General features: G+C 43.3%; 1 protein-coding gene across 3 annotated transcripts in view; it reads right to left on the minus strand.

Moving 5' to 3' along the window:
• efl1 (elongation factor like GTPase 1) overlaps window positions 1-25,246 on the minus strand; it is a 77,487-nt gene extending 52,241 nt beyond the window's left edge. The window contains exons 1-14 of one of the 3 annotated variants that reach the window (XM_070901989.1): window positions 25,147-25,246; window positions 24,153-24,220; window positions 23,935-24,019; window positions 23,091-23,224; window positions 21,684-21,821; window positions 21,130-21,344; window positions 18,944-19,067; window positions 16,834-16,913; window positions 15,758-15,894; window positions 15,521-15,643; window positions 11,727-11,826; window positions 4,944-5,101; window positions 4,268-4,437; window positions 3,803-3,938 (exon numbers count right to left, since the gene is read on the minus strand). In XM_070901989.1, coding sequence (XP_070758090.1) covers window positions 3,803-3,938; window positions 4,268-4,437; window positions 4,944-5,101; window positions 11,727-11,826; window positions 15,521-15,643; window positions 15,758-15,894; window positions 16,834-16,913; window positions 18,944-19,067; window positions 21,130-21,344; window positions 21,684-21,821; window positions 23,091-23,224; window positions 23,935-24,019; window positions 24,153-24,220; window positions 25,147-25,237 — 1,759 coding nt within the window. In that variant the 5' untranslated portion in view covers window positions 25,238-25,246. The remainder of the gene's footprint in view (window positions 1-3,802; window positions 3,939-4,267; window positions 4,438-4,943; window positions 5,102-11,726; window positions 11,827-15,520; window positions 15,644-15,757; window positions 15,895-16,833; window positions 16,914-18,943; window positions 19,068-21,129; window positions 21,345-21,683; window positions 21,822-23,090; window positions 23,225-23,934; window positions 24,020-24,152; window positions 24,221-25,146) is intronic. The other 2 variants (XM_070901968.1, XM_070901979.1) reach the window with 2 other exon arrangements.
• Window positions 25,247-26,326: the final 1,080 nt, after the last annotated feature.

A 26,326-nucleotide genomic window follows, 5' to 3' on the forward strand; every position in this document is an offset into this window, starting at 1 on the left:
TTCTCAGTGGAATGCACTGAGATCCCTTGGGAGGGGGGGTACTTCAACATTTGCTAATCATCACAGTTAAAGAGGAAATGAAGAGAACCTCCTATATGGAGATCATTTCCTGCCAAAACCTGGTTTACAAATGTCCTACGATTCACTACAACTACAAATCTACAAGGACTAACAAAAAATATATCTTGTAGGTGGAGAAGGTGGTAGCGAAGTAGTGCATATATAAATATATATATATACTACATATATGAAATATGTGGCTAATTTCCATTTTGATCTGTCAAGGATATGTCAGAAAGAAAACCAAGAATCTGTCGCCACGTTAGGACTTAGACTTTTCCCTAAATGATAATGTCAGCATGCTAACATGCTCACAATAACAACGTTCATGTTAACAGGTAATGTTTACCATGGTCACCATCTTAGTTTAGTATTTCTTACTCAATCCAAATTTTTTACTTCTCTTTTAAGCGCGTCATCTAAATAAAATAAAACAAATAAAACCTGAAACTTTTGACAAAAACAGTTTGGCAAGTGTCAAACTTCCTACACGGAAGGTTGGTTTTATCAAACAAAGTTCCCATTATGATGCTGACACATGACTTTTACAGGACTGTATAGGTTGATTCTGAGCCAAATGCAAGATTATTATACCCATAGCATTAGATAGAAAATTAGTGGTACTTGAGAGGTATTAGAGGTCTGACTATGTTAAACCTAAGCCATAGATTAAGTATATCTCTGTGGAACCAGCCAAAGGAATCGGGGCTCCGGGATCTGTACTGGTAACGCCACTCCCAAAATCCATTTACAGCCCATCTGCGAGCCGACAGCTCAAACTAAATAAGGAGCAGAGGGATCCGTAATGCTCACTCAAGGGGCGGACCGTCTTATTGATGACTTGCTCCCTGCTGGCGCATTCTGCCCACACCGACTGATGACTACACGTCAATACCCTAATGCACGTCTCCTTCATAATTCATGACATTCTCATTGGATGGCGTCACGCAGGCAGACCGCCATTCGACGTTAGCGGCACTCTGCATAGCGCCCAGGAACGTTAATGTGAGGTCATATCAACGCTGCACAAAGTAACAGCCACCACATGCACCACCATTATGCATGAACTACGCAAGCATACACAAATGCACGCATGCTATAAAGTGCTACCTGTATGTGTTCAGAATGTGTGTGTGGGGGGGGGGGGGCAATCGCATACAAAGTGGATCCTGGCAAGGATTTTTGAGGCTGATACCAATATTAAATTGTATAGTTGTGAGTTGTGGCCAAGATGATGTACTGCACTTAATGAATATATGGAGATGGGATCAAAAAGTAGAGAGACTGACTCTTGCAGGTTTTTCTTTTTTGGCAAATTCAAATCTGGCCTTCGTAGTATCATTGCTGATGAGTGGTTTGTTTTCTTCTGCGAACGGCGGATGGCGATACCTTCACTCCTGCCCTCTGGTGATGGCGCCGACAGTTGTTTCAGGGCTTTTCCTTTACGGCTCTCACAATGTTTCTGTGATCAAGTGCCGATGTTTTCCTTGGTCTACCGGTTCGACGCCTGTTGCTCAGTACACCAGCGGTTTCTTTCTCCTTCGAGACATTCCAAATGGTTGTACTGGCTACGGCCAATGTTTGCGTAGTGGCTTTGATTGATTTTTCCATCTTCCCTCAGCTTTTCTCCCATACACAGCTTTCTGGTCTTCATGTTGGTTACACCTTTTTCCACTACAGTCCAATGACCACGTTCCAATAATTTTGCTCACTTGAAAAATGAGCGGGTTCAAACAATAATAAAGGGACCAGCTTCTAAGTTGTTCAACAGATCCAGATGTAAATACCTGGAAATAAAAGCTAAAATGCTGATCTCTTGTCGTGTTTTCAGTGTACAGCAAAAATAAAGCACTGCATGGCTGCAAGTGGTGATTATTTTCTTCATCAATTCATCTGAAGATTCTCCTCTCAATTAGTAGAGTTGCTCATAATTGTGTTTATCGACGAATCGATACACAGCTAATATCAGCACTCAAATAAAGCGAAGCGAAAATTTGCCTCTCGGTCAATCTTAAAGCGCCATTATGCTCAACATGCACCTAACTCGTTTGTTTACCTGAACCTGCTCATGTAAACCAAATGACAGGGATAGTAAACTGTCCGTCATGCATTTGTGCCCACACCATGCCAATCATTGTTATGACATTGTCAGAAAGGCATGAGAGACAGATGTCTTAAAACCACCTGCTTACAAAGTGTGGGGATCTGGTCCGGCTATGTGAGACTATCATCCATGAAGCTTACATCCAGTCAGTTGTCATGGCACAGTTATGACAGCTTTAGGTCAGCCTTCAAATGAAGGGTTACCAAAAAATGTAAATATTTCTGGCGCATGAGAGCAGGAGCCAGTAACCGAATTTTCTGACAAACAAAGTTCCACGCAATTGATACTCCGGAATTTGAATTTGTAAGCCCAGCTGTATTAAACAGTGCCCAAGCTACGTTTGGACTACTGGGCCGGAACATGACTCAGAACGAATATATGTACATCACAGAAAATTGTCTACTTAGGGCTGGAGCCTGCGGGGAGTATAAATAGTGCTTAATTAGCTGTAATGCGTTTCTAAACGTGTAGACTGGTGAAAGAGGTCATTCATGGACACGTTTATGTTTGAGAGAAAAAGAACACGTATTTGTTCAGCTGAATCAAGGGAAGGAGGTGTGGGAGAAGAGCCGTGAGCTCTCACAGAAACTTGGGGGGACAGAGAGGCGGCTTGGAAGTGATGGTGTGGGAATCTAGGAAGCATCTAGGTTTGAGCCAAAATTCAGGTCGCAAGTTTGAAAGTGAAGGATGCAGAATGGAAACACATAAGTCGGATAGCGGTAGTACCATAAATCAGTGCTGACACTGGTGTGGAACACACTATGTGCACAACGATGGCAAACAAGTGGGTCAAAACATCAGAAATTGTCCCCACAAATAAAACCTGATACCAAAAGTGGAGCGTGACGGTCACAATCGAAGCAACGGCGGTCGAGATATCCTGACTTATAGTCAAGCTCCAACGACGATGCCAACATATTTGTGTGTGCTTGGAGTCAAAGTAGTTTCGTACGGTGGATTAGCCTGTATCCCATATCTCCAATTTGAAACCATACAATACGTACGCAGACAGCTGATGACCTGCATGGCGGGCAGCGGACACGTCTCCGTACAGGAAAACAGGTTCACGACAGCGAGAAAAGCTCAACTAAGCCGTAACGAACGTCTCACCGCGTCGTATTTGCTGAATTTATCCATAAATGAACAAGAACTGGAACTATTTGAACTAGTGAAGGTTTTATTAGGTTTCATAGTGTCATAGTTGACTTCTCTCCTTTTATTTTTATGTACACAGTCTGGTACTTTTTCTTTTTTTTTTATCAAAGAACCAAATATTTTCTAACACAGCTGTTCATGGTTAAATCAGGAGCGTTTCATGCCCTTCCAAGCTTCAGAAGTGTTCCAGCTGCCAGTCACCAAACATTATCTATGAGAAAACTCAAGAATTTACTTTTTTTTACTTCCCTGCAACCAAAAAGTTAATAGCTCCTACTTGACAACTCTGTACTACATGATGTACACCAGATAGGGCCAATCAAGTTAAAGAGCGCAGACTCATTTATCCCACTTTGCTGAAGTTACAGAAGTCTGCTGAAGACTGGAATCGAATGTTTGAACTGCTCACCTGAACTCTGTCCAATAAAGCAGAAGGCAGCTACAGCAATGCAATAACCAGAAAGAAGAAACTGACATATTTACCCAGGACATTTCCCGCAGGCACCTCCTCCAGCTCCTCCAGCTCTCGGCCCATCAGCAGGTAGAGTCTTTCCATGGAGCAGCAGGACAGGTGAGGCACCTCGGGCACGCCGTGTGAAGCACTGCAACCCTCTGGCAGCTGGCGGAGGTGAGAGGAGGAATGAGCGCTGAGGAGCAAAGAGGCTCACAAATGTAGCATTCGCAATCACACAAGTCCTTTTGGCTCACAATGCATGGACAGCCAGGGTTAACCTTCCATTTCCAGATTCTCTATATCAGAGGTTTTCAAAGTGGACACTCTGTGAATGGTTAATTAAATAAACGCATAAGGTTCACTAAGGCATTGTAGGACTTGTTGCCGGTCCCCAAAATGTGATGCCCCCTGTGGGTCCACGTAGCAGGTCGGTCTACATGACATCGTCTTTACAGCTCTTAGTTTGTTTGTAACAAGTCAGTGTGAGTCATTACCATGCTCAGACCCTGGGCGGGGTCATACTTTGGTCCCAGTACGAACACTCTCTGTCCTTTCTTGACCACCCCGCTGTAGACCCGTGCGAACGCTACGAAGGTCTCCTTCTGCTCCTGCTCCTCCCCCTCCTCCGGCTTTGAGTCTTTCGATGTCAGACTCTCCATCTTAGCTGACAGGGAGAAACAGAAAGTGTCGTTGTGAGAGTCCCGTCCCGATTTTTCAAGTAATTCATCAAAAATAGACAACTACAATAGTCGTCCCACGGTGTGTGTGTGTGTGCGTGGTCGACGCGCATGATTGTGCTTTACCTGTGCATACTCAAGATACTGGACGCTGGATCTTGTTTCCTTTTTACTTTCTTTATTAGGTTGAAACATTTGACGGTCATATCTGTTTATTCTTTTTTATCCACGTTATTATTAGTGACCAAATGTGTTAAAATGGCAGTATTCAGTAAAAGGAAAGAGTGCTGATATATCTCGTGGATATTTTCCCCACTCAAGACTTTACTCCTTTGAGCATTTAATACTGGCTCCTCCACCCTTTCCCCACAGCTCCCTGTCAAATTTAATGATGTTAGAAATCACCACAAACTGTCGCCTATTTGCAAACTCCATCCAAAATATTGGTACTCGTCTTTTGTCAAAGTGAAATAAAGTGGAGGGTGGAGCTTACCTGTGCCGAGTCCTGCAGATTGGCCTTCCTGCGACATACCCTCTGAGTGGGTGAGGTCTTTGTGGCTCTCTGCCGCTGTCTGATCAGCTGCCATCCTGTCAGCATGTCTCTGTCTCGCAAGCTCCCTGCGCTGGGCAATCTCCTCCTGGGTCAATGGCCTAAATAAACACATACACACACACATCACATCAGCCGTTTCCCTAGAGGTCAGAGACGCAGCGTGACAAGTCCTGATCACTGTGAAGTGTACACTGTATGCAGCCTGTAATACGACTCAACAATATTGTTGTCACTGGTTATTTAACGAAAGTGGTTGATTTAACAAAAAAACTCATGGGTGCAGGAATATGTGAACCCCTTCAGTTCATAGGGTGCTGCGCCTCCTTTCGCAGCAATAACCTCAACCGAACGGTTGTAGCGACCAATCAGTCTCTCACATCTGCTTTGGGAGGTTTTTTTTTTGCCCCCTCCTCATTGCAGAACACAGCCAGTTGGGTGAGGTTGGATGGGCGTCGGGGGCATGAGCTGCCCGCTTCAGGTCCGGACTTTGACTGGGCTGATCCAGAACACAAATCTTCTTCTTCCTCAGCCATTCCTTGGTTGTATTGCTGGAAGGCTTCAGGTCATTATCATGTTGCATGATCATTTTTTTGCCCAAGCTTTAACTTCACAACTGGCAGCTTGAGGTTATGTTCCAGGATTTTTACAGTATTCCTCAAAGTTCATGATTCACTGGACCACATGGAGGTGTCCAGGTCCCGAGGATGAAAAGCAGGCCCAGATCTTATCGTTCCCGCCACCGTGCTTCACTGTTGGGAGAAGGTTCTTTTGGTGGTATGCAAGTGTTGACGTCGCCAAACGTGGAGGTTTTTGCTGTGACCAAACAGTTCTGGACTCATCTGTCCACAGAAAGCTTCAGCTTCATTGGTCCATTGCATTGGTTAATATAGCCACCAATTTTGTCCCACCTGTTTGTATTTACCTGCTCAATTTAAGCAACGTAGCTCAGGGTTCGCTAACTTTTGCACCAACAAAAGTTAACAAAAAAATAATTTGCATTTTCCACAAATAACGTATATGGAATAGATAAAGATACGCCTGTTTTTTTCATATAAAAATACTGATTATGATTAAATAAAGAAATAATTGTAAAACAATGGAAAACTCCAAAATGCTCAACAGGTCCGCGTACTTTCAAGCAGCGCTGTATGAACACTTTGGACATGCATTGCAACAGCGTCACTGGATAAGACAATGGGAGCGTGGGTTTCCATCCACACGTGAAACATTCTGCCTGCCTCTCTGACCAGAAACCACTTCTAAAATATGGCCTCTGTTCAGAGAACATTCTTGAAGTGGTACTAGGTACCTCAGGGCGAGCTGTAAAAACAGAACACAATTACCCCCGCATTAGTCTTGCTACACGACCTGTGTGTCTGTGTGTGTTTTTTTGTCTGTGCAGTGCAGTCTGCGTGTGCATGTGCAGTGCGGTCAGAGTGTTAGCATATGTGTGCGTGTGTGTGTATACCCTCTTCAAAAAGACCACAGTGACTATAGCAACACAGCTGCTCACAATAGGCCTGAGTGACGGCATCCAACACAGAGTTCAGCTTCCATGATGACAAACCACTTAAAACAGCCCATAATTTGCCCCTGACAACAGCAGCAGCCCTGCCGAATCACTGAGACTGATTGCACCTCTCTTTTGCATAAATTGGACATAAATGGGGCCACAGTCTGAATTCAGGATTCTAACAGGAAACCACAAAAGAGCAAACCCCACTGGATGATGGCCCGGCCTTAAGGACAAATAACTTCTGACTTACAGCTTCAAACTGCGCGAGTCAGCTCTCTCAGTGAAGCCCACTTCTCTCACATTATTTCCTCCCAAACCAGAAAGACAAACAAACCAAAAGCAGACAGATGTTTAAGTGAAGGTTATCAATTTATTTATTTGAGCCTAGGACTGCTCCAACATCTAAATAAACACAGCGCTGTGTGGTGCACACGAGGCTTCATGCTTCCCATCAGCCCACAGCTAAGGCACTGCTTTTTTTCCCCTCAAGAGGTCAAATCAGTCGCTCATTGGTAATAATGGGAATGCCAGGACTTGGTTTCTGGCCTTGCCCGCTGTGGTTATGAAGTAATGGCTTCCAAACATTGGAGCCGTATGATCGCAACCACAGACAGACCTTTCAACATTGTGAAAAGGGAGGAAAGAGTGCGCTGGAAAATTCAACAATATATTGATGTTAAAGCTGTCTGCAAAACACACTTCATCGCTTTTTACCACTAAAGGATTTTGATTGAAGACGTTCTCCAGTCCGGCTCGAGTGTATGAAAATATAACTGAGCAGTGGCTGAGAGGATATTCTTTTTGACATTTGCACATATGCCGCCTGTTGAGAAACGGCAAGTTGAAGGCTGCATTTTTTATATAGGTCCTAGCCAGCTTGTCGGGATGGAAAATGCTCTTTTTATAGAGGAGTTCTCGCCGAAAATATGTTAACACTGGACTGTCCTGCAGATCTAGAAGTGTAAGATGAACGCCATGTCCTCCAATGCTAGCACTTCCACGAATCATGGCAAATAAGAGGAATCCACAAAGCCCTCCTTTGATTGAAAGAAAAAAAAAAAAAAGGCAGATGCTATTTGCACCCAGGTGTCAGTAGCCAACAGAGCTCTTTGCACCTGGGGTGGAATAGCCAATGTGGCTATTTACACCCGGGATGGAACCTGACCAATCTAGACACCACACCTAACACCTAAATGTCAAGATTTTAAACAGGTCTCTCCAAAATGAGAAGTAAAATTCCCATATCTGCCACTTTATGTTTCTTACAGCTTGAAATGTTCATGAAAATGCAACTTTTGAGGCAATTAAGGGTTCGATTAATGCATTTTACAAACAATGTTCTCATGTCACTGAGTGTAATCCGGGGTTTTGGACAATGGCCAATATTGATATTCTGTTTAACTGCATTTAACTGTGAGTATGTTTTACCCTTTCCTTTGAAACTGTCACTTGTACTTTTTTGTCAGATTGTAATCTGGGTTAGAGTTGACTTAACCATTCAAAGGCATTTTTGAATGTGTTCTCAGGTTCACAAAGTAACAAAACAATGCTCTCCATATCCTGAACACATGCCCGGCAATGATTTTTTTTTTATCATTGCTCACTTCATTTGAACCGAGAGTTCCACAAGCACCCACGGATTAGATCCACTTCTTGGGTTGAGGGTGTCACCAATTGTTGACTGCAGACTGTTGGGCCATGGTGGCATATGGTATGTTTATGAACCACTCCTCTGTAGACAGCTGTATCTATGGGCTGCCACAGAGATGTCAGCAGTGTGTGTGTGTGTGTGTGTGTGTGTGTGTGTGTGTGTGTGTGTGTGTGTGTGTGTGTGTGTGTGTGCCTGCTGCAGGTGGTGGGCAGAAGAGAATGGAAGCTCCTGCAGGCTCATTAACCGAGATTTTGGACAGGATTTTTCCTTCCTGGCTCACAGTCTGGGGGTGACCTTATACTATACATTTCTTCTCTCTCTCTCGTTTTCATGTATCTGCATCTCCTCTTCCCCGTCCTCTAACCTGTCTGCGACAGCCTGTCTGTATCTCCTCTCCTCTGCCTGCCGGCTAGAGATCAAGAAGCTGAAAACAGAGGGAGTGCAGGGTGCTACGAGCGTATTTATAACATGCTGTATGCTCGTCATGGATTTCTGGATTCCACCGCGTCAAGAAGACACAAGGATGAGCTCTGTTGTTGCTCAGAATTCCAACGTTCTGAATGAGATCAGATGTTCAAGGTTTGTTTGTTTAATAAAAAAAAAAAAATGCATCCTCTGTGGGAGAAAAACAGTCTGACCCCAGATTTGGCAAATGAAACCACACTGCAATATCTAAACTCATAAATCGGCACTTTCAGGTTGGAGAAGGCCTCCCAGTCCTTAAAGGATAAGTCTGGTGATTTTCTATTACCATTAAATCTCTTTACAAAAAGAAACAAAAAAACAACAGTGAATGGATCCTACTAATAAGTATTGTGTGTGTATTCAAGGTCTGATATATTGTATTTACAGCTACACTCAATCCCACACAAACAATTTATCAAATCCAAATCCAATGCCGAACTTGCTTTTCAAACCTGAATCAGTTCAAATCGAATTGTTTGTCTTTCAAGATAAGTAACTTAAGTCATGAATGGCCAATCAATCGCCTTTCTTTGGGCTGCGAGTGCAGAAACACGACATTTTTACTGGCAGCCTCGAACCTTCACAACCCGCTGAAACCCGCCCACCCTTTTAATAGTCTTCAAGGGCTCCATCACTAAATTATGTCCGTGCCATCCATGTGTGCCAGGAAGTCGGCAGGCAGTCGGCTGGCTCAGGTAGAGAAGGGCCCCAATGCTCATGCTCTATGGGCCCCAAACCTTATGAGCACCTGGAATAAATGAATGAGTACATCCTATTTTCCTCACCACGTTTCCGATATTCCTCATGTAAACAATGAGATGGTCATGTCCGCACGCTTTAGGCGTGGTCAGGCCGAGGATGTGACTATGTAACATCAGTGGTGAAATCAAGAGTACAGTATGTGGCTGGCTAGTTTACCCTGAGAACGCTGGTTGCTGAACAAACTGAACGACAGCTTCTCGGCTCGCAATTTAGAGAGGCCAACTTCATCTAAACTACACTGGAGGAGGTTGTTAATCATCCATAAAGTGCGTACTGCCGTTGCAGTAACAGTAGCAACTAAAATGCTCTTGTAACGACGACAAAGTGAGTTCCTTTCCAGACCTCAACAATTACAAATGACCAAAACTATGAAAACGAGCGCCAGGTTTTTAAATGAACTGGAATTATCCTTATTTGAGGCATGTTGCCGACTTCCTTGTGTCAAACTGGTCATTCTGGCACAATTATTTGTCGAGGACAGCCATAATGGCTGTCATAGGAGTTTCGCTACACTGCAGTGGAGCAGTTTACGGCATTGAACAAATGCAGATCACTCTTTAGCGTACAATTAGGCGGAGCGAAGACAATGAGCTCTCCCCGGCTCATTAATAGCTCACACATGTCCTCCGCAGGCCAGGCCATTAAACCCGACACTGGGACCAACATTTCATTGGCTCCCCAACATCAATCCTCCAGTCTCCTCTAAGCATCTGCTTCCAATGAGAAAATGGCAACAGTTAACTCTTTGCTCTGACATGTCATCCTGGCCTAAGTGTGAGGAAGAAGCAGACGTTAAGGCCTCGAAGACAGAATCTGTGACCGGGGCTTAGATTAATGGGCCAGACACTGAAGAAGGGAGTTGTGTGATTTTTGAGTGAATTCAGATCCTAAAGGGAGACAGGCCAGGCCGACTCCATCTATTACTGACTGTGGAGGAGTCGGAGGGTTGTGGTCTACCCTCAGTTCACCGCCAAGAAGGAAACTCGGATCAGGGAGGGCTAACAGCTTTATTCCACTCAAGGAGAAAGAACCAACAAACCTCCTAGAGTAAAAGAGAAGCTGGGCGTAAAAGGGGCACCGGTACTGAGACAAAGCAGAGAACAGGTGGCAATCAAGAAATACAGATATTCTACTTCGCCAACATCCAGTAGTGAGGGATGGGTCACGCCTAGGCATGTCATAACTGACCTCATTTTTCTACTGTGATCTTAACAAGCGCTTCCATGATTGTATTCCTTACTTGTTTGTTGTTAATACACATTGGAGTTTGGTGAAATTAACCTTGTTCAGGATGCTGGATTTTTTTTTGTAATAGTAAAAATCAGGTTTTGTAAATGCAGTGGAAGTAAACCGACTGCTCTCAATGATCTACGGGAACACACTGTGGAACAGTTTTCAGGAGAAACTACATCAATCTTTGTTGGCCATGTGTACTCTACGCAACCTACTGTTGTGCTCTCGTTCCCTTAAGGGAGTTGCCATTGCATTCCTACACTGTAGTCCACGCCGTGGGCAATTCCACAGCGAGCACAATGGAAGAGCCAGACAGACACGGGGTCAATACTGTTACTAAAAGGGTTCTGACCGAGACGCATACTGAGCGGGACATTTCACAGTAATAAACATGTCAGTGCTCTTTTGGGGGGGGGGGGGGGACTATATAATGAAGACAGTGTTCCTACATTACCTAAAGCATATCTTTGGCATTTCTGTACAGGAATTTCTCGCCACCTACTGACCAACATATACATCGATACCAATACTTGTATTTATATATTACCTGGGGGAAATTGACAGGCGGGAAAGTCGGACAGTTCCACCAAGCTGACAAACATGAATATGCTGCCTGTGTATGAAAACAATGGGTGACGTGCATCGCACTCCTCACTGTCGACCGTTTCCATTGGAACTACTTCACAGTGTGTAGGACACAATTTCTGGAGAGGCATATTCCTGCTGAATTTTTAATCCTGCTTTCGTTCACCTTCATTGTATTTGGATACAGCACAACCTGAACAAACGAAACCTAAACTGAGGCACTGGAGGGAAGTGAGTTTGTGTGAATGTTCAGATACAGCACAACCTGAACAAACGAAACCTAAACTGAGGCACTGGAGGGAAGTGAGTTTGTGTGAATGTTTTCTGTAACTGCTTAGACGTTCTGTGTCAATTCGGGCGAACTGCGATCCAACTCTTCTCCTTCCTTTAGATCCTATACAAAGCAGGCATATTAGACATGTCCAAAGCCGCGGGCGTGAGGGAAGAACAGGACTGCAGCACCATCTGCTGACTACACTGTCTGTGTACACACACAAACACACACACTTACCTCTGTCTGTTCTGAGGCAAGGCCTTGGTGTCCACGGAAAACATCTTGGACACACAAACGATGACCGGAGCATTTTCCCCACTTGAACACAGGAGGAATGCTGGAAAACACCCAAGAGTGGGAAAAGAGTCACACACACACACATATTCAAAGTGGACACTGTGGATTCACTTACCGATATCTGTAATAGCTGCTGTAAAAATACTATTTATTCTCAATGATTCCAATTCAACCCACCCTCACTTGGCTTTAAATCATTTGACTCCATCACCATCAAATGTTATTGAAAAAAACAAGACACCTAGGATCAAACTGGTAACCTGACAAAAAAAAAAACAAGGATTTAGAAGTTTTTAGAAGTTTGAATTTTCAAACCAGCTCCGATACATACTCAAGTGGATCCATCACAACCAATCAGACGGATAAATATAGAGAGAAATTCATATCTCAGACTTGCAATTTTTTAGTCAACAACAGCAAAGGCTCTGGCATCACCAACACCAGTATGGCACCGTCAGCTACAGCCCCATTTGAAACGAATCCCGACGTTCTTATTGACAAAAAGCCACCTCAATTTCACACATGGATCCAAATCCGTAAGAACATCTTTTTAATGAGCGTAAATGCCAATGTGCAGCATATACAATGTAAGAGTTGACCTCACTGGGAACAGGATGTTTCCACCTGGCACTGCACACCCGCAATACACTTTTGGAAAGAAATCACTATCTTGCTCCTGGACTTCTACCACCCCACTCCGCTTACTAGGAGATACAGTCAACAGCGAGCTTAAACAAGAAACCCAGTAGGTCACTGCTCGTGGCGCTAACTGTAAGAAAAACTCTCCACATGAACTGGAAATCAAGGAATACCGTACACGCTTCAATGGAAAAACCTTCTGCCTCCATTAAAAAACAATACATAATGATTCCATCCGGCGACCATTCTCTAACTTCCTGTATTACTAATTCCGTTATCCTTGTTGTCCATTATATCAGCAATCTGACACCTTCCGCCTTCATTCGTTACATCCTTAGAGATACTACTTATTATAGTATCCTTTTGGACTAATGATAGTAAACACAAACGTGTAGTATACAACTGTACCACGACCTCATCTATAACAACAGTGTTATATTGCCAGTAATGTTTGTCATTACCAACATAAATATCATTACGCAACATGTTTTGCTTCATGTCGCATTACGGTGACCTTATTCTCTCCTGTGAATTTAAACTCTCATAAAAAGGAAAGAGTGTTTGATACTGAAAGTGCTAAAAAAAAAAAAAAAAAGGGCAGTGGAAGCACAACACTGTGCACGGTGTCACAAGTTAATCACACACAGTCTGATATAGGCTGCTCCGTGAAAGGCCTGGTTCCACAGTGGTGGACGGACAGACAAAGTGCGGCTGGTGAATCCTGCTGGCGACACCATCTCACTCACACAAAAAGATCTTAATTTAATTTTTGAGAACCCCCCCCCCCAAAAAAAAATTTTGAATTTGAGGTCTTTAGGTAGTTTATAAGAGAAAAAGTGCTGTTCATCTATCAAATGTCTGATGTCATATGGAGGAAGGGTGGAGAAAGAGGACAGAAGAAAGCCTGCAAACTACCCCCAACCTCCACCACACATACACACACAGCCTTCCCCTCTGAGCTTCCAAGGCTGTCCTTCCTGGCTCTCTGACCAGGAACAGTAAACCGGGCAAGCAGCAGGTTGTGTAAATGAGCTGGAAGGAAATGTACTGAAAAGGCCTTCCCAAAAGCTGAGCTATCTCACATCTGCGCGGACGATGTGAGATAATGTGACCAACAGAAACGGATCAAACATTTCCTTCCTTGTGTGAAGACCTGAAACTCTGGTGCTGCGAGATCACCAATGTTTCAGTCGGACAGATCAGAGCGGTTGGCGGGCGAAAGTTGATCGTCTTCTAATCAGACCATTAGGGACTACATCAAGGGTGGGAGGGAAGGATGATGTGAGAGGCGGTGAGAATCCAAAGAACAAACTTCCCTTCAGGAGAGTGTGTGAGTTTCTATTTCTGTGCTGTCTGTCCCTGTGAAAATCTGACCAATTTACAAAGCTGCCACAGAGATCCTTGGTGGCCGTTTTCATGCTGCAACAAATATCTAGCATGCAGTATTTTTATTGCGAAGGTTGAAGACGCTATGGGAAAATCTACAGTAAAAGTGCAGTCAATCCAAGCGTATCAATCCCTCACATCACGAAAAACACAGACCTTTGGTTGCACTGTTTGGAAGGACTTTACACACAAAGTTAGTGCGGGATTTACAAAGTTCTTAGGAACTAGTAGATAGTTAGAAACTATTGATTCATTAAATCAAGTTGCAGCATTAAAACTTTATTGGTCACTAAAGGGGCAGCATCTTATCACCCTTCAGGCTGATACAGCCAATGTGTTTGCAAAAGGTAGCCAAGCCATCACGGCAGCCATGACGCCCATCAATGTGTTTGACGTTCCGACCCATGCACAACATAAGTGCTCAGTTGTCGTGGATTGACCACATCCACGTACTGGGATAAAGTGATCCATGACTTGAAACTGACGTGGGCTAGGGGCGTAAAGCGGGAGGCCAAGGGCCCCTTCACTACTTCCTATCCCCCTACTTCCGACACCCTTGCTCGGAACACACCCCTCTTCTTGGTCTTCATTTTGATCTCAACTACACACCTGTCAAAGCAGACATATATGCACCTGGCAAAGTACTCAAAACCGCTTCTATGCGACTGCAAAACCACATTCTGCCATAATGACACACACACACACACACACACACACACACACACACAGACTCACAAGGTCAAAACAACACCAGCCACACACTGTCATGGCTGGTGATTAGCATTCATTTGCAATTGTGTTTCTGGACACCTTATGAATGTAAGTCCAATATTTATCATCACTCTCCTATGAGCTTTCACCAACTCCTGGAAAAAAAACGATCTGGTTATTTAGGCACTAAATGCTCCGCAAAGTTCACCAGCTACTCGCTTAAGTTGGTGTGTTTGAGGATGTTTTTTTTTTTTGGGGGGGGTGATGATTATCATTGATTTCATCACTGTGAGCGAAACCTTTTAAATACTCAGTCATTTGATCCTTTGTTTATATTAATAAATGTGTATTAGAGCAGCTTTAGGCAATGTCTTAGCTCATTAAGGTCCTTGATAATCTCTGTCTAAATGAGCCAACAGGGAACTTGCTGGGACACCATGAAAAAGATTTATCAAAAGCAATCAATCATATCTATTTGTTTATTTATTTATCCCTACGGTACCTTGTGTACAACTAATTTCATGGGACAAACTCAAAAAAATGTACACAAAAAAAAAAGCAATCAATCATGTAAACATGAAATCAATGCAGCATCATAAGCTGGAACAAAACTTTTAAACGTAAACTTTTTAGGCAGTTAAGTGAGTTTATTGAACCTACCTGTCGATCCTTTGTAAATGTAGGTATGACTTGGTTTTATTTGAATATTCATACTTCATTCATACATACTGTGTCAGGTCAGATATGTCATCTAAACACCATATGACCTCTTTTTACCTCAATCATGAGCAATAGGGGTGTGTATCTTTCCATATGTGTTTGTGTTTAACGGTCCACAATCTAATACAAAAACAATACAGATACATTTGTAATGACGATATTCATATTATTTACCTCAGCTCCTGGATCAGTATCGTCCCTCTGACTATTTTCAACAAGGCTATAGGCTCAGCATTCAATACTACAGATCCAGTGTGTGTGTGTGTGTCTATACATACCTCTTTTAAGGTCCTGCGTCTGCTCGGGCAAAGAGTCAAATCTTCGCGCTCCGACACTCATCAGTTTCTCCACCCTCTCTGCAGCCATGTCTAACGGACTGGGAAGCTTCTCACACACCATCGCTACAGTGTGCGTTAAGGAAAACTACACACCAAATGCACAAATCCCCCCCCAAAGAAACAAATCCAGGTTCTGTTCCAGACTTTTGGCTGATAACCGAGGAAGACGAAAGATACAGAGGACAGCCTGGGACAAAGGCAGCCACTGGCTGCAGATGGCGGAAAGGAGGACTTTGGGGTCGGAGTGACGAGAGTCCCTGGCCATCACCTTCACCCCAAGTGATGTCACCACCTTCTCCACCTTCTCCTTGTCTCTAGTCACAAAAACAGAAAGACATATTCCGACCTGTACCAGCTCCATTCCAGCTATTTTGAGGTAAAATCATGACCACGCGGGATTCTAGTGTCTATTGCTAGTGGGTCACGTAATAGTGTTTTACGTGTTGTAGTGGCTTTTTCTCACCATATGGAGAGCCAACTGTCTTTTCCTACTGTACATTTTCCTACTGTTCAGTTCTGTTGTTCTGTAGTTCTTTCTGCCTCAGTGACATGACCATTCTCATAATAGTCCATGGGATAATACGCCGCTGCACTTTTGAGTTACCTTAGAAGACGATATAATATGCAGGGTGGTCAGGGTGGCATGTTGACGCGGATGTAGACCTCTATGCAGTCAGGCACAATGGCTGTTCGGGGAGGGCTACTTTCTGACAAGCATTAATCATGATCGGTTCCTTTGTTTTGGACTCAAAGGTCAAGATTGAAAATGGTGTATTTGTTCATCACGAAAGTCTGCAAAAGACTCACAAGGATTGCAGTTTGAAATGCTGGTCATAAGGCAAAGTCACTTAAAAAAAAAAGCCTGGTTCTAATGTCACAGGTTTCTGTTTCTTTTTTCCTCTCTTTCCTTTCCTGTCACCTTTCCGTCTTGATGTCTTTCCTCATCTCGATGTATAATCTGCTATCTCCTGTCCTGGAAACTGATTTTTATTTCTTGATTTCTTTTACACACTATTTCTCATATGCCAACATCTATGCCATCGTCCTCATTATTACTATCACCATCATCCTCATCGTCTAGCACCCCATAATGTAACCTTCTTTAGCTATCTTACTCCTCCGTACATACCATCAAATACGAAAAAAGGACACGGTTGACAGTATATCTTCACGTTTAGACATCCCAATGCAACAGAGAATTCATTTATTAAGAAAGCAATACTGCTTTTTGATTTTAAAACACTTTCACTCACCTCCTAGTGACAACTGCATCATATAAACTCCAAATGTTATCCAGCACAAGCTGCACAAACAGTTGCTTCTTTCCTTTGGCCTGCAGCAAAGAGGGAGACAAAGTGAACACATCAGAAGGAATGTAAGACACGAGGAGGGAAGCAAGAGTGTTCAGTCGATTACATTTCTCAGATTTCAAGGCCACACCAATGCACCACTTTATCCCTACAGAGATTACAGGGTCATTATTTGTATTTGTGTCGGGGGGGCGATGTCGAGCGATGAGCGGGTAGGACGCACTAACCGGTAGCTCCAGCAGATTTTAGTTTAAAATGCCATTTTGACAAAACCACACAAACTATAAATTAAGAAGTTGTACCAAGGGGGTAATCGAAGCCTTTGGGGAAGCCAGGGGAAGGAGGAACCCATGGGCAAATGCTGAAAAAGAGCAACGCAAAGTTGGACTTGAACAACGAAGCAGGCCCAAAAGTTCAGCCTCAAGTTCAACCAAAGAGGGAGACGCCGGCGAGGCCGCTCGGAGAGGTGATAACAGCAACGTGCTGGGGGCTAGAGTGTCGCTCCACTCTGAGCTGACGCTCGTCAAGTCTGAGACCTCAGAGGTTGCCACTACATTGAGAGGCGAGATAGCATGCTGAAAGTTTTGGTTCTGCGAATGGTCTCGCAAAAGCAAACTTTGAAGGGGTTAGCAGATTCAGCTAGCGGCTCTTCAGATGCGCTGAAGTTAAAAAACTTTCTGGACAAGTTGAAACACTCGAAGAAAAAAGGACTAAACCTAGAGGGGCACTCGAAAAGACAGAACTTCAACTATGGTTTGGTACGTTTGCATCGTTTCGGCGGCTTCAGGACAAATATGGGCTGTCAAAGGACAGATATCTTTTCTATGTGAAAACCCATCTTCACAGTTTTGAGAGCGCAACACCTGACAAGCTGGACCAGCGTCTGAGAGACATGCAATTTAATTTACATATGATATCTTACGAGACCCATGGGGCAGGTAGATATGAACTGTATAAGAAAGAAATGGGGATGGAATATAGCTGAGGATATCTTGGACAAGGGTCTGAAATATGTTAAGATCTGTTCCCTTAATGCTAGGCTCCATCTGATACAGTTTCAAATTTTACACAGGTTGCATTACTCAGGTGAAGCTGCATAAAACCTTCCTAGAGATGTCACCAATTTGTGAGAAATGTGGCCAAGCGGAAGCAGATTGTACCGGCATGGTGGCGCAGCGGTTAGCACTGCTGCACGGGAGGTAGAGCGGGTTGGGGGTTCGATCCCCGGATCCCCAGCTCCCTAGACGCTACACGTCTTGGGTTATTCAGTAATGGACTGTAGGAAGTTATGACTGATTTCTGCTGCATTTCGGAAAACTTGCTTCAAACGGTCTGTTATTATCAGCCAGCCCAATGTTAGCATTAGCGTCAGCATCAATATCTAGTAGTGGTTTTGTTGTTTGCATGCAGTGTCCAGCGAGTCAAGAGCAAAGACAGACAGAGCAAAACCTGTGTTTAACAAGCAAGTGCATTTTATTGCTTATGAATTCAACTTTACATTTGTAAGGTGCTTTCAGATAGCGAGCTGCTGCTTATTCTGAACTAATGACAAAAAAAAAAAAAACACCAAACAGTGAGTGGAATAGATACTATTACTCAAGCTAAGTCACAGACGCAATATAGTTCACACTAACAGCTGTGACATCCCCATGTTTGAGGCTTTTGTGAGGTGTTTTAGGATCATTTTCTGATTTACCACCAATGACACTATTCTTTTTACAGATTTTTCAAAAAGGAACAGATCAATTTGAACTGTTTTCACCCAGATTGTATTGTATTTCTTACACCAAACGGGATCACCTCAGAGTGTTGTGGGAAATGAGCCCTAAGACAGATTAAAGTGCTGGCTGAATGTGACATGTTGCTCCCCTCGCAACATGGATCAACAACCCTCTCTGTGTCTTAAGTCACACCACCCAAGCAGGAGCTGTGAGAGTTCCAGCATTTGGTGAACCTTTCTTTGGCAGTTTAAAGAATATGTCGAATGCACAGGGCAGGAGAAAAGTTGCAAACGCGTGAAAAGGAAGACGACGGTTACTCATATTTACATCACCTGAGCTCCTTTCATGATCTTCTTTGCTTTTGCATTGAGGTAGAAATCTCCCCACAGGGTTTTGAGCAGCACCTCTGCCTTAATACCCATTCTCTGGCTGTAGATGTGGGCGAACTGCTGGATGCTACAAAACACAAAATCAAACTCTTAGCCTTCGTATGCAGGTTGCACTGACAATAGAAAAGCGTTACTTTATTGCAAACCGTGCTACAGTGTTTTTACAGATTTTAACAGGATCGGGGTAATCATGATTGTGTAGTCCGTCTGGATCTCACCCTCCTCCTCCTCCTCCTCCGCTACAGAGGCAGGTCTTGGTTTCGGAGGGGGAGAAGATTAGGCTGTCTGTGCTGGGACTTTGTTGGTTTATTTATAGCAGAGAGTGATCACAAGGACACAACTACCCTCAAAACTAGGTCTACATGTCCTCATCATTCACTGCCTAGTGTCTAGACCTGTCCCCACACTTCCGAGACAGGTCTGGCTCAACCCATCATCGTTCTGGGACGGCTTGTTTGTTTTTCTTTAAACCAATCGCAATCATTTTGGGGTGGCGCTGAGCCCAGACTGCAGGGACGGTGCCCTTGTAAAATAGTGTGTGGGGGGGGGGGGGGGGGCAGATGAGCCCTGCTATTAAAAATGGTTAAAGAAAACGGTGCATAAAATAGTGGGATAGTAAAAAGACGAACATAACCTGATGATCAGTGTCCTAGAGGTGACTTTGAAAAAAGTAACATGCTGTACAGTAACACCAGTACAGCATGGAGACTTCCCGAATAAGTGACTGACAAAACTGTCAAGTACAAGTAATGAAAAGTTAGACAGAAGTATTTTTGCTTTGAAGGTCCTACAACAGGACAAAGGAACAAGGTCTTTTAAGGTTACAAACTGGCTGGAGTTTGTTCTGGTTGACAACACCATCTAGTGGACATTTGAAAATGCATTCAAGTGTGTTCTAAAAGGCGGTGAACGGAGTATACAGTGAAATTCATTTTGGATACTGATCAAGTTACTGTGTAGTTCCAGGGCCGTATCGACCAATTATGAAAATAAACCGGGGGCCCAAACACAGTGTAAGCATGATATCAAATGAAATAATCAAATTGTTAAACATTATGTTTCTGGTTAGTATCATTTAAAACGCTTTAAACTTCTAAACAAACTTGGGTACGTGAGTGACTTGGCTGTAAATCCTTGTTTAGTAATAAGGAAGTGAGCGCAGTCGCAACAGTGGACAGTCAGGATAACGGCGAAGGAAGCCGTTACTTATCCACAACTGTCTTTTTGGGTGTATTTTCAGTATAGTAGAGTACTCTGGCACCTGGACGGACATTGTCGTCATTCAGTGTGTACCACTCTGATGAAGGCTTCATGTGTCAGCCCATTGGATGCAAAGACATTTACCCAAAAGATCACATGGTGAGTATTACTTTTCCTGACTTTGTTCTTGAGAAATACAGACAACATATTAAAAAAATTGGGGGGGGGGGTTCCCTTAAGTCTGCAGAGATATGATAATACTGTGTTGCTGTTCTAAATTTGTCAAAATGAATCATTTCAAGCAAACTGTTAAAGAGATATACTGACTTGTTGGTTTTACAACTTATATACAACAATATCGAACACATAAAATCCATATTATTGACCGCGAGACCATTGGGGGACAGCAGATGTGTGCATCAGACCGGAGGGGCACAAGGCTCAGACTGTTCTTTTGGACTGAGATCAACCGCCTGTCCAAGGTAAGGTCAACACATGAACAAAATGCTTCCAACCGGCCGTCACATTACATAAAAAGCAAGCTTTGCATGTTTGTATCTTTGAGCCACCATGCTTACCTTTGTTTTTGTTCATGTACTGCTTGACAGCTTCGCCTGTTTTATCTGATTTCAATCTCCGGGTCATACTGAAGTTTTGTTTAACTTACGCAAAAAAGTACTACTATACATATCTACTCACCATTTGTTTTTTTACTTGTCCACACCTTCAGAACTGGTGATTGGCTGTCTTACTGCTAAAATGAGGGTATCAATAATCAGGAAAAGTAAAGTAATCCTTGTTTAGAGATAAATCTATGTCATTTGGCACTGTGTTGATATCATGAGTAAAACATCAGCAGCCTCCAACCCACTTAGAGCCTCACTGATCACTGATGTCTTCAATGCAGCTCAAGGAGGGACCAGCCTCACCTGAAGCCCCATCCATCTATGGCACTGGCAAAGACCACATTTCCTTGGTCAGGAGAAAAGTAGAGGTGGGAGTCGTCAGCCTCCTCGAGCCCGGCGCTCCAGTCGTAAACCTGATCTCCGCTCAAAGTCTCGCTTTCTTTCTCCTCCTCCTTCTCTTTCCCTGCTCGCTCCTCCAGCACTTTGGATGTGAACAAAGTCCCCGTCACTGCATTCACCTACAAGGAAGGACACGCACGCCAGCGCTCAGTTACAGTGGTTTACAAAACGCTACAACTCTCTTTCACGTCTTCTAGGAGTTAACAGAAAATACACAAATTGCTTTAAAAAAGTTTTCATATCACGCTGACTTCAGCTCTAAATTTTATTCTGACCTGCTTTATAATCAAACAAGACATGGAGATCTCACTACAATATGGGGCCTTTAATAATTCAAGGCAGCTGAACACAAAAAGTACAATTTCACTGAAGGTTACTTTGTGGCTGAAAGCATTGCAGTGGACTTGTAGTAAAACAAACTGTTGAGGCCTGTGTCAGCTGAGAGCCGGGCCCCTCACCTGTTCCAGGATCTTCTGCAGGTGGGTGTAAGCTTCCTGAGGGGTGAGCTTCAGCTCCATGATGAGTCGGTCTATCTTATTGATGACCAGAACAGGCCTGATGTTCTCCAGCCACGCCTGACGCAGCACGACCTGGGTCTACACACAATACACACATGCAAAAAAACAAACAAAAAAAAAAACATTTTATATCACATTTTACATCTCTCCACTACGACAGTGTATTAGGGTCAACAAAATTATGGAGCCGGAGGAGTGGGGTAAATTTACCAGACCCTAACCTTAACCAAAAGTCTGAGACCACATTGAAAATCTTTTCAGGTGAACCTGGAAATAATCACAAAGTTTGAGGATTCAGAAACATTTAAAAACACAAGAAGGTATGACATGTAAAAAAATATTTTGATTCTGCACTATTTTTAAACTTAAGCACATACCGACTTGCATCGAAGCATGCGCTCAGATGACACTCAGGTGGATCTGATCTCCTCATCGGAGGCTTGCAGCCGGTGTTCGCCTGTTTCCAGCACATCATTGCTGACTAAGCAGCATTGTGATAGTGGGAAACGTGGCATCAGATCTTGGTCAAACTGTTATTGTGAGCAAGGAGGGGCCTTCTCAGAGTCAAACCATGGCTGGACTAAAGGTTTTTAAGGGGGCAGTGCATGGAACGGGATCAGCTGTATCCGAAGCAGTGTAACAACCGCTGCCAAGGAGCAGATCCTGAGATGGCCTGGATTGCGGGTCTTTGACTCCTCCTCATTACTCATTGTGCAGGATTTCATTATCGAAGTTACTGTAAAAAAAAAAAAAACAAAAAAAAAACACCTGCCCACTCAGATTGTCGTGGGCACACCAGGCTCTCCCTCACCCGATGTTGAAACTGTGGAGTGCACGGTGGCGCCCCGAGCAGGGCCCGAGCGGGGCCCATTTGGACTGTGGGCCCCTCCCACCTTGCGGGCGCTGCGGGGATATACTTTACGGTGGTGGTTACCAGTTTGAGTCGAGCACAGAAGCTGTATTATGTGTAGCTCTGGTTGTGTCTGCGTTTTTCTCGCAGTTGGTTTATAAAACAACACACAGCAGATTGTGAGTTGGAGTTTGCCCAGTAAACACACCAAAGTGAAGCGATGTGGTTCCTTTTACTCACCTTTTTCTTAGAGATATAGTATATATAGTATTTCTTTTTTAATTTTTGGTCCTATGAAAGTAAGGGGGGGGGGCTATGCACAAAGAGGGCTAAAGTTCCTACACTGCTCATCTGAAGTTTATGTAAACAGCCACTGTTTCTATTCAAATACCAATACTTAAAGTATGCTCATGGGAAAGAATGCAGCTCTCGAGATGTCTCTTCTTTATGAACAACGAGCTTCCGGAATGTGATATGAAGTCAACAGTGGCATTCACCTGTGGACACACTCCCTCCACAGCATCAAGGACTACAATGGCGCCGTCACACAGTCTGACAGCGGTGGAAACCTCCGAGGAGAAGTCGACGTGACCGGGAGAGTCGATCAGATTTAGCAAGTACTCGTGATCTCCTGTGGAGACAAAGAGCACACAAACACTATTTAGGGTCTTCTCCTCAACCCCCCCCCCCCCCCCCCCCCCCCCGTCAACCAAGGATCATACTAAGTGCTCCTATATATAGTGTATACAGTATGCAATGCAACAATTGAATATGCTTTTTGTGTTTGTTTATGGTGTATTTTTCTCATTCCTGTGGATAGCTGGACAAATGAAGGTGACTTGCCAGTCACAGCCTGACATCCCACTGAAGATATAATAACTTGATAGCAAAAGATTTTCAGCTGTCAAAGACAAGAACAATATATTTCAGGATCTGTACGCAAAAGCAAGGGCCCTCATGCAAGATCCCTCATTTCTCTATCTGCTCTACATTCATACTGGGAGAAATGCAACCTTAAAAAGTAAGACCACTTGCTTACTTTTTTTTTTACTGTAAATTCTGATTTCTTGTTGTTACTGTGTTACCGTGAACACTATTACCCTCTGCACCAAAAACAACTGGATAAACAAACATCTGGTTCTCTCTCTTCTGTCAAATAGAATTTTAAAATGACAAAGGCAGACTGGGATAAAGCCAAATAGAGCAAAAACTGCAAATTATAGCAAACCATCTGAGAATTAGTCCTGTAATGTACATGAACACCATAGAGTGGTTGCATTTAACAGTGCGAAATATTTTGAAGTGTGGATTGCACTTCAGGGCTAACCAAAGTGGCCTTACCATGTCTGTAATGCAGAGAGATGGCACTGGACTTCATGGTGATTCCTCTGATCTGTTCATCCTCCCTGCTGTCCAGATACCTCAGCTGGCAGTTCAACACATCGCAAATAAGCACAAACAATGACAAAACAAGTCAAAATGGAATCCGGCCGACGACATGTACAAGTCGTAGAGCACGAAAGAAGGTGTGCAGGCCTGTAGCAAATAAAGTCACTCACCTTCCCAGCCAGTCGGCTTGATATGATACCGTTGCTCGCCACTAAGCAGTCGGCCAGAGTAGTTTTGCCTGCAAAGACGCAGATGGTTCCAAGTGATTTCACGGCCTCACAGCATGCAGCACACACTTCTGCATCCACTGAACATTTTGACTGACACCAAAACCTTTGTCCCAACTAGAAAGGCCTTTCATCAATCTTCAAATGTGAAAACTTGCTGCTTTTGGACTATTGGTCGAACAAATAAGCAGCAGACGTCACACTGGACAATGGAAAACGGCCATGTCTGTCTAATTTTATATACTAAACAATGAAGAAATTACTGGAAAAAAAAAAAATATATATATATAAATTGATGAATTGATAATAAAATGAATCATTAGCCCCAGTTTGTCCCATGCCCTAGATAAGCTCTCAAAATAATAACATAATAACCCAAATTCTGGTGGAGATATCACACAGTTCCAATGTCTAAATGAATGTAAAACTAATACAATTATTATTATTATTTTATTTATTTACAAAAATCTGTCACAGTTAAAAAGTTGAATAATTAAGAACATACATATACTGTGATTAGTGCTGAGCAGCAGAGTTGATCGGTGGTCACTCTCAAATTACATTTATCTACATTTCAAACGTATCTAAATAATAAGGCATAAATATTTTGGTTTTTGTCATACAGTGTATGTCAAGCAATAGCTATAAGTCCATAGCAAACAATATTTTTGAATGTATAACAAACGGTGCAATATATAATATATAATTCCTTTACCTTTCTTTTTTTTTGTTTGATTGTTTTTTTTGTTTTTCTTTATGACGTGCCGAATTTAAAAGTGTATAATCACGAATCAGGATTTTAATGTATTCATGTTGTATGCCATCAGGACTTCTGCCGACAAAACAAGAACATATTAAATCGACTAAAGTTCAAATGGAATTTGGCTTACCATAATCTGTACAGTAAAGAACTGCGCATGGCATGTTGTCAACTCACCGTGGTCAACGTGTGCCAGAATACACAGGTTTCTGATGTTGGCGGGGTTTCTCTGCAGCGTAATGATCTTATCCAAGCTGGTGAGTCCCATGGCGAGCACCTAAAACAAACGACAACACTGAACGTCCAGGTGGTAGCCGCTGATCTGTTCCTCATCACACAGTACGGGCAAAGCGACGCGGCGACAGCGCAGCGGCACAACGCACGTCAAGTTACAGTGCATGAAGGTATGTCACAGTGCAGGTGCTTGCTGGCTAACGTTTTAGCTAGCGTCGGCAGCGCGGTCCGCATGGACAATAAAGTTTGAACAGTGAGCGGTTTCAATACGTGGACTTTCGTAGCTAACGTTAGCGTAACAATGAACACAAAGTAGAGTGGACATGAGGTGCCGACACTGATATGTCTGCGAATTCTAACAGGTGATATGAGCTAACACTGTGGCTAGCCTGACCCTGACCTCTTCCAGAGATACGAAGAAGACTGAACCTGGCCTCTGCGTTGCCCATACAACACCCACTATCACGTGCTCACGCGGCCGTGTCGACCTAAATACGACGCTATTGTGAGAATAATAAGCATATTTTAGCGACATGTGGATACTCTCAACTCACGTTGTTTTCCCGGAAGTCGTTGAGGCACGTTAACCACACCCATTCGCCAGCATTGGTGTTGCATTCAGGGAACATGTCAAAAACGAGCAAAATCCCGCGACCTCTTTTATTTATTTATTTATTTTAGCTTGCTTGTACTTGCCAGATACAATTAACTAATTAAAATACAGTTTGATTCAGCTTCTAGGCTGTAAACACTGCTCGGCAACGACAATTAACAAAGTATGCACTCGCTAACAAAACCGCGCATTGTTTTTACATGTGGCAAGGGAATGCGGCATGTGGCTCAGTTATGCGACGCTCTGTGGTTGCTGGGTTACCAGATGGCAGAGCATGGTTGAGGAGTTGTGCAAGGTTAATTGGACATTTCAAAAGATAGTTTAAGATCTGTGTGATGTTGATGTTTGATGTATGAATCACTCCCGTACTCAACATAATAGATGAGGTGGTTGTGATGAAAAAAAAATGCATATTATGGTATGGAATGTATGGCTTCTGCCCGAAAAAACATATTTCTGCAACACAAAAATTATCTTTCCTTTTTCCGGTGAATAGCTCGATTATTTTTT

This window comes from Enoplosus armatus, chromosome 1 (assembly GCF_043641665.1).
Source record: "Enoplosus armatus isolate fEnoArm2 chromosome 1, fEnoArm2.hap1, whole genome shotgun sequence".
Taxonomy (NCBI): domain Eukaryota; kingdom Metazoa; phylum Chordata; class Actinopteri; order Centrarchiformes; family Enoplosidae; genus Enoplosus; species Enoplosus armatus.